Below are 9,230 nucleotides of genomic sequence, written 5' to 3' on the forward strand. Positions count from 1 at the left end.
TGATCTCATTTTCTGAAAAACTTTAGTAAATAGATATTTTTTTTTTCTGCTTCTGAGTTTACTAAAAGGGATATTCAGTTTTATTATGCAAACATTTGTTTTTAGAGTGTTTGATAGCTGAATATTACAATGGTGATGTAATGTACATATAAATCATTTTTGCTATGAAGTCAGCTGCTCTAGGTAGATAGAGGACATACGTGCTCCCATTCTTTCCAGTACATCCCTGCATTCTCTGCCTATGTTTCTAGGAAGACTTTGTTTTGAAATTGATTTACAGCTGTTGCTTATACTGTGCTTCTGTAAGTAGCAATTAACACTGCTGGTAAGATTCTGAAAGAGGCGTACTCAAATAGAAATGCATTAATATCATAGCATGAAAGAGAGTTATTGTGTTGTTGCTTGATACAGAAGGCTGGAGAAAATAAAGTCGAAAACTCATCAGAGAAATTGTTTATTTAAAATCATGCAAAAGCCTTTTTTGACAAAGAATAAGAATTGGTCTTTGAAACACACAATACCTGAAGCACTGTATCAGTTCTTTCTTTATCATATTTCAGAATTCAGTTCTGTAGTAATTTAACTTCACTCAGTCAGTGTTAGGTCTGATGTTTTCAGTTTGACAATTTTGATCAAAAAGGAAAAGGTTTAATAATTGCTATTTAAGCAATGATATTAAGCACTCGAAAAACAGCTGCATGCTTTTTGTGTAGTTATGTTTCTAACATGGAGGGAGTTAAAAGTGCATTTGCCAGCCTAAAGTTCTCAAGCATGTTGATTTAAAACAAACACACACAGAAACAAACAAAACCAACCCTCCAAAAAACAATCCACAAACAAACCAGTATCTCATGTGATTAAAAAAAAAAAAGAAAATATTTTTTAATTGGCACTTTAGCAAGAACCTAAAAATACGTGTGTAAATTTTCACTGGTGGATTTTCTGTTTCCCTGGAATGTTTTCCATACACCTTTATGCACTTTTGGAGAACTTTATGTAATGTATGTTTGTGTTTTACAGATTAACTTATTTTGGCTTCCATATATAACCTCTTCTTCTGTGTGTTTCCTTGAATAAATGAGAGGTGTATACCATGCATGAGTCTTTGCTTTGTTGTCGCTAACACTCATGTCAAATATTTTAAATTGTGTGTGTTCTAGCTTTTGAAACATTCAGATTTAATGCTAGGAAAAGACAGTGAGCCTGTGTTATGTGGCAGCTGTTGCCTGTGTGTGTTAGTGTTTGGTTTGTTATTCTGTTAAGTCGTTGCTTTATGAAAGCATTTAAAAATTGCACTTGACTTCAACTATTAGTAGTCATGCTTCAGTAGGAAGAAACACTGGTTAAGGTGATCTGTATGGATAAACCTTTCCATGTTACTGGAAGGCTTAGAAACTTGGCCTTGACCAGTTGTGTCTAACACTGTAAGTAGCACTCCAGGATTAGGGCCTCATCGCCTTGTGAATAGTTCATCAAATATGTATTCAAAACCCTCCTTTAGGAGTTCTGAAGTAGTTGAAGAGCTAGTGGAAAATCAAAGCAAATATAGAACCTTCTGACAGCGTACAGACACTTGAGAATAAAGGATATCAGATATTCCTGTTGTAGTCACTGTGATGGTATGAATCTTAAGGCTCATTTTGAATTCCATTACACATTTTAAAATATTTTTTAAATTGTGTATGTTTGAGAAATGTAGGTAAACTGTTAATCCCCATCTCAAACAGCAGTCAATATTACAGTTAACGCAGTGATATTCTGACTGTCAGTAGCTCTTGTGTTAGGTGATTAATTTATTTTTTTTAAGTCATCTGTTGCTTTCAGTACAGTGGTCTCAGGTGGTTGTTACCACTGCTCAGCGTGTTATAAAGCCAAAAGCATAACCAAAGTTAATAGCAGCAACCCTCTTGTTTCCCTTCACTTTGAAATGTGTAAAATAAAAGATTTTTAAAATGCTTTTTGAAATTGATTCTGAAGATTTACCTAGATCAGACAGAAAGCCCTAAACTAATGCTTGGTGTAGCTTTTCCAAGTTAAATGCTGCCCATGTAACAAACTTACTCATGCTTCGCATTTTTTCCTAAACTGTCTGAATATTTTGATGCTTTTATAAGAAGCTGCATAAAATTGAAACTGAGAAATAGTTAATTAAAAATCAGTGCTAACTCAGTGCATTAATTTGATACGCTTTAAAAACTAAGATTTTGTTTTGAGTTGAAATTAAATCAGTGGCCTGTAATGTTTAAGTTCTTTAGAGCTTGTAATTATTTTTTCATTTTATATGTAAATTAGAACTGAATATAAACATGTTCTAAGTTATGTAGTTATCTTAAAGGGTATCCCTCATATCAGTTGTGGGGCACTGTTCAAACTCCCTTAACTATGCATTGCTCATTGTTATACTTGTGTTTTTAGAACCGTTAGTTTTCAGCTATTCTGATTGGTTTATCCTTGCATGTTCACTGTCCTGGTTTGCAGCATGAAGCGTGCCAGTTCTCTGAATGTTCTTAACATGGGTGGCAAGGCTACTGAAGATCATTTTCAAGTAAGAAGCCCTACAATACTCTTATAAAAATAGCTATCATTAGTAGGGTTTGGGATAAAGAGAGTATAATGATTAATAAAACAACAAACTCCCAGTGAGTGTTAAAAGCCTACCTCAGTAAGATGCCTAAAACATATGCTTAAGGCATAATTCTGTAACAGTGTTGTGAATTATGCTTCATTTTAAGCAAGTGCTTATGTCCAACCAGTAAAGAGCATTGGCTTTTATGATACCAAGCAGGCTCTGCTTTGGACTTTTCTATTACAGTGGATATGAAACTTCTGGAATCATATGCTCTTGTAAAGATAAAATACAGGAACTTTTAAAGCTCAGTTCAGGATTTGTTTACTTCATCCCCTTTATGGCAGAGGGCCAGGTCATCTTAACTGCTGCGCATTTTCAGATTCCTTTACATGCGACCTCAGTTGTTTCTGAGGTTGTATACGAGCAGTCTCTAAGTTTGTCTGATCTGTGTTATGCTTCTGCTAATATAAAACCCTGTTTTGCTGAACCATGAACCATGTTCCCAATTGCTACTCGCCATTTTTTGTTTTTACCTAATAAATCATAGTTTCTTTTGTTGTCAAATGAGTTAGCAGTGTTCTGTGTTCTAAACGCTGTTGTGTATTTTACTAACGCAGTAACTGCAACTAATTCCTAGGAAGATAAAATTGCTTCTTTGTACTAACAAAACTATATGTTTTGGATCTTGAGCACTGTTTGTCCTAAAGGAGCAGGAAAACCCAAACTGTGTGGCTCTCTCTTTGCTGTTGATTGGTATAAAGATGTTTTAACTATATTATCTGTAATGAAGGTACTGCAGAGTTTTCTGTGGTGTGACATATATGCATAACTTAGGGTGAACTTCAGCCAAAAAAAAAAAATCCAGGGTGAAGCATAATTCTGTGCAGCAACAGGTGCAAGGGTTTGGAATGCCATGCCCTAGGTGGCCCTAACTGGATACTTAGTGTGTAATTGATGTGACTTCCAGAAGAGTAATCTGTTGTTTGTGTGTACACAGTGATACTAAAATTAGTTCTCACTTCTTGTGAACTTCAATAGTTCACTCACTGTAGACACTCATGGCAATTCCTGTAGATGGGCTCTTGTGTTTCTGGTAAGGCTTGCTTCACCCCTGTAAAGGGTATATGTACTTGTCAATAGATCTTTTCAGTATCACTAGTTGAAAGTTGGGGAAAAAGATGTTTATTAGAATACAGAAAAGTTGTCCCCCCACACAACATGAGCATGGCCAGTTCTCTGTATCCCTTGTATTTGTTTGTTCCTGTTTGTTAAAACAAGTAATTTTGTTTATTTGCCTGAACTATCTGGACGTCTGCTTAATTTATTTGTTTGTCTTTTTCCCCTTCACACAGGAACGAAATAATTGTCTGACAGACTCAAGAGCTCTGAGTGTCAGTCATACTGATTTGGCGCATTGAGAGTCTTGGACAGAAGCTAGCTAATATTCCTTTGTGAATAAAGAAGCACTGAGACCTTCAAAGCTTTGGTTCCTCATCATTATGTATAGGAACACCTAGTTTGTAATTTTGTTGGGTTTTCTTCCAATGGACTGCTGGTTTTAACTTTTCTAAATAGGGATGATTTAAACACAGCATTAGTGAATGTTTTCTTCTAAAGGAAAACTACGTAGATATATATTGCTCATTGCACTGCTCCCATTCATACTACTTATGTTGATTTCTTTAATAAATTGGAATATTACAGCCACCAAAAAAGTGTAAAAATACAAACATATTTAAAGCATACCAAAATGCGTTTGAAAATGCTGGCAAAATTAAATGTGTAGCAGTAAATATATACAGTGCTGGAATGAGAAAAGGATACATTGATGTGCATTACTGTATAAATTCAAATTAAGCATGCTGTATTGGTGGGGCTTTCTTTTGCTCCACTGATTACTGCAATGTTAGAAACCTTAGCTGACAAAGCAGCACTTAGACATGGCTTACTTAACCACTATATTGAGCTATTAAATTTATCAGAAGAGAGAGCATGAATAGCAATACCTGTGACCATGGCATTGATACTTGCTGGTGTAAGTCTTAGGGCACAATTATCAATGGAGAGAGGATGGCTCGTGTTGATCAGGAGAAACGGAAAATGTTTTGACCTTTACCTTGTCCAGTTGAAGAATACTGAAGTTTTGGACTGCAGCTGTCCCAGAGCAGCTCCTGGTGCTCTTGGGGAAACATAAAGCCTCAGGTTGACTCGGTTGTCCACTGCAATTCACAATCCCATCCTGTTTGCTAAAAGGGCCCAAACATTTCCTTATGCTGATCCCAAATCCTGCCTTTCTCCATGATAGCTGATGAGAGCAGAAGCAGGCAGCTACACACTAGGCTGTTACATGGTGGAGTAGCTGCTGTGCAGAGGACCACTGAAATCCTAGGGGCCCTAGGGGAAGCATTAGATGGTCGTAAACGTACTTATGGTTAATATATATGCTGTCTGTATACAGGACTGCTGCTGGAACTAAATATGTATGTTTTAAGTATTGTATAGACTCTAGTGTTTCCTTTTGCTTTTCTGTAAAGCTTGTAATTTTGTTCATCTTTTGTAAAAGTTCTTATTCATGTGAAGTTGGATGAGAAAGTAAAATGAGTGTGTGTACAAATGTATTTGTGGTCATAGCTGTGAGTTGGAAAATGACAAAGGAAACTAACTTTGGGAAAAGCTGGAATATTCATTCAAGGTTAGTGCCAGCTGAAGGAGGCAAAACAAAGGAACATAAGCAAGTTTTAGTATTTGAATAGGCTGTGAGGAGTCATTAGAATTAGTATTTTGTAGAAGTCTTTGACTGATTTTGCATTTGGTTTCAAGTTGGTTACAGTAACTGATGCAAAAAGCTGTGTATGTTATGCACTTAACTGTGTTTACCTGGAGGTGTGTACCTGCTAGAAAGACAGTTTAGAAACAGTGAGACACAATGCTGCTAATGTGTAGGAGTTTTAGCACAGAGTAATGCAATTCATTAATGAACTCGAGCAAGAACAGATTGCTGCTCAGTTATCTTAACAATATGTACTTATATAATGTAGACTCTTGAGTTTTAATCTTTTTATTAAGAGCTTTTTATATTAAAAAATACATAATATATATATACTTTTATTCCCCCTAAAGCAAGACGTGTTGTATGCACTCATTGGTGAATCAGTTCTCCACCCAAAAGCAGACTGAGAAGGCACTGCATGAGGAGCTGGACACAGGCCACAGCCCACTGTGCCACGGCGAGCTGGGAAGTGACAGAGTTGTCTGTCCCTCTGGCTGTGAACACGCCTCGCAGCTGGCTCTTTCCACACCAGCAGGATGGTACTGGTACTGCTACTGCTGTAGGGGTGTGGGCCTGGTCTGTGAGCTCAGCACTTCACTGAGAGACCGTTACAGGAGTCCAGCTCCCAAAAAAGCCCACAGAACTAGAGACAGAGGTTATTTTGGTAATAAGAAAGTACTTAAATGGAAGATATTTTTCTACATTGATCTTTCAGCTTTGAAGACAAATTATTTTTGCAGCCTCTCAAAAAACCCCAATAAACCAACTTGTGTAAATAGCAATAAAATATTTAACCATGCCAAACTACAATGTGCAGGAAGTTTTAAAAGGCAAGATCATAGTGGGTGATGGTGGTAGTAAGGGAACTTTCTCGTTCAGGATCTTACTGTTGGTGGCATTACTAGTACTGTGCTTTTAAATGTTTTAAACCTTTATATAGATAGTATTGTAAAGTGTGTTGGAAGATTAAGTTGAGCTACTGCCTATTAAATGATTCTTACATTTAAAAGGTTATTTTTATTTTTTTTCAGTGAAGAAACAAATTTCAAGACTTCTCTAATCAATAAATCAACCAGAATTATAGTCAAGTCCTGATAGTTATGAGCCAGTGAGCTGTTTGAGAAGAACTTGTAAAGTACAAAAGCAAGCTTACTGTGTTTGAATGGTGAATGAGTTACTGTCACAACAATGTTTGTATACATTTAAATTTCAGGGCCTCTTTGTGTGCTTTTATGGAAGATTTTCCTTCTGAATTTCCCTCTACCAGTTGTACTGACAGTGCACAAAGTGTAGACCCAGAATACCCAGTTGTGTAAGTCCTGGATGTCTTCAGTACTGAACCAAATCAACAGCTCTTACGAGACAGAAAATTAAAAAAGACCTTCAGTATTGACAGGCACCTTGTTAGTGTTGGGCTGCTGGGGTTTAAATCTCACAGTTTTGTAAGCGTGAATTTCACTCAAACTGTGGTAAGGACTCCAGTTAGGCCACTTCAGCCAAATTATCCTATGAGTGGTGGCTGGTGGTTCTGGGATATAGCAGTGGGGTGCTGGAGGAATTGTGTGTGGAATTGTTACTGAGGGAAAGATGCCCATGGGCCTTCTGTCTGTGTGGTGGTGTGCAGGTCTCTAGGAATTCTGGCAGTATTTGGTCTTGAGTTCAGATCTTACTAAATACTATTGTAAAACGTAACATTCATGATTTGCTCCTCTTTAGAAGGAATGACTGGACTATTGCTGTGATGTTTGTGCTTGCAGTACTGTGGTGAAGGAATGTAGCACTGAAACAACAGGAAAACTATTGAATGCATTCTCTAAGAGTCTGAACCTTTTCTTAAACAGCATCCCCTTTCCTCCCAAGCCTTCCTGAATGGTAGTAAAATAAAATGAGTTTAAGCTTGAGGAGTATTTGTGCTTAAATTGTACCATTATGTCTAGTAATTTTGAAAATAGTGTGATTCTGTTGTACATAAATAGTAAAAGGGGCATGCAGTACTGTGATGAAAGTGTGTTTACAAAACCTGATGAGTTCAAGTTACTTCAGTTTTTGTTCTGCAGGTCATGTATTTTGTCTGAAAGCTGCTAAGAGAATTGCATTGTTGGTCACGTTGGCCTGTACTGAGAGAATAAATGTTAAGAGATACGATGCTGTGAAGTTTACAGTTTCCTTGTAGTCACTTTACATTGTCACAGACCTAACAGAAGTATCTGTACAAACACTGGCACTTTGGAGTTCTTGTAAATAGTTTAGAATTGAGGGAAATTTGAACATCTACATTTGATTATTGCCTCATTCCAATGCACTTGCATTAGTCTCAGTGCACTCAATAGCCAAGGTCAGTAGTTTGTTTTAAACAAAAAGCCCAAAACAACAAAACAAGAGCAAAGCATGGTGCCACTGTTTGATAGAAGGCAGAAGCCAGGAGCTGTTGAGAAAGATGCTCAACATCTTTGATCTCATCTCATAGTGAGGCTGCAAAACTGTTCTTTAGCTGTAAGAAATTAAACGTTATCTTTTAAATAAGAAATACTGAGAGAACCATAGTTAGAAGCTTCATTTAACATTCAAAGCTGCTCTAACAGTTGTGCTGACACAGTTGAGACTAAACATTGTATAGAGCATAGAACAAGTGTAGTGAAGTAGTTTTTAAAACCAGATCAATCCTGAAGCTCCGTATCTTTATACGCGAGTCCCCACTCAAGCAGGGGAGGTTATTGTGTATTTAGTTTTAAATTACATAGTAGAAGCACCATGGCATAGGGGTGGTGGGTGACAGTGGAATTAGGCCAGATGAGTTCTGTGCAATTGGGAACAGCATTTTCTGTTTTCTAGGACCTGGTTTAAGAAAAAACCCACCACCACCAGAAAGCCATTTGTAATGTCTGTGTATCCTTCTTGGAGATACACAAACTCTTCCTTTTCCCCCCTGAGGTTGTTGAACAACTGAGGTTGTTCAGTGTGTTTTATTACATCTGTTCTGTTGATAGGTCAGTTGTGTCCATTCTTTATCAAACACAAATCTGGTTCTACTTTTCCAAAGTCATGTTTCCGGAGCTCTGTCTGAGCTTTCTGTTGAAAAAGGCCTCTTTCTATACATCACCAAGCTGTAGGTTAACTTGAAACTGCTTAAAATTTCTCAAATGTCACTTAACATCTCTTTTCAAGGTGTAGAAAAATGTTTAAATGCAGCCTTACAGGATAAAGATGACAAACTGAATACATTCTAGAATGTAAATCATCTTTGTAAAAAATTACTCATTTTTCCCTCTCCATTGTGCAATCCAAAGATGAATAAAGCTGTATAAAGGGAAGGTTCTTAACTTGCATTTATTAAGACTGCAGCATGTTTCAACACTTTTGACAGAGGCTTCAAAGAGGGTTTGTACCCCAAACGCTATACCAGTGTCAGGTGAGCAACAGTCTGGGTTTTTGACTGTGGCTGTGAGTAACTGCAGAAAGGGATAGGAACTGCAGGTGAACACTAAGCTGCTGCAAGCAACTGATGACTATGAACATGGGGTTGGGTGTATTTTAGAGGCTCGGGGTTTGTGTGTGATGAGCCAGGAAATGGCCTCTGACTCAGATTTAAGCCTCCGGCTGGAGAGTTAAGTAAGAACGTTAAGTAAGAACCAACACAGGCGACATCAGAAGACTCATGCAGGAAAATGCACGTGAGTACCTTCATCTGGCTTGCTCTCACACAGAATTCAGCAGTGACTAGAGAAAGCAGATGTCGTAGTTGTAGGTGGATGGTAACAGAAAAAGTTGTGATAAATAGTGCAAAAATGAAAACACATGAAGCTCTAACAATGCAAATTTGAGAAAAGCAGTCACTCCAGGTATGAATGGAACTTGTTACAGCAGCCCTTCAGGAGCATAGCTGAGCAAAGC

General features: G+C 37.4%; 1 protein-coding gene across 3 annotated transcripts in view; it reads left to right on the forward strand.

Moving 5' to 3' along the window:
* Positions 1 to 4,049, forward strand: part of KLC1 (kinesin light chain 1) — a 54,608-nt gene extending 50,559 nt beyond the window's left edge. For 2 of the 3 annotated variants that reach the window (XM_080618630.1, XM_080618631.1), the window contains exons 15-16: positions 2,479 to 2,545; positions 3,922 to 4,049. In XM_080618630.1, coding sequence (XP_080474756.1) covers positions 2,479 to 2,545; positions 3,922 to 3,987 — 133 coding nt within the window. In that variant the 3' untranslated portion in view covers positions 3,988 to 4,049. The remainder of the gene's footprint in view (positions 1 to 2,478; positions 2,546 to 3,921) is intronic. The other variant, XM_080618632.1, reaches the window with a different exon arrangement.
* Positions 4,050 to 9,230: the final 5,181 nt, after the last annotated feature.

This window comes from Psittacula echo, assembly GCF_963264785.1.
Source record: "Psittacula echo genome assembly, chromosome: 5".
In the NCBI taxonomy this organism is placed as follows: Eukaryota; Metazoa; Chordata; class Aves; order Psittaciformes; family Psittacidae; genus Psittacula; species Psittacula echo.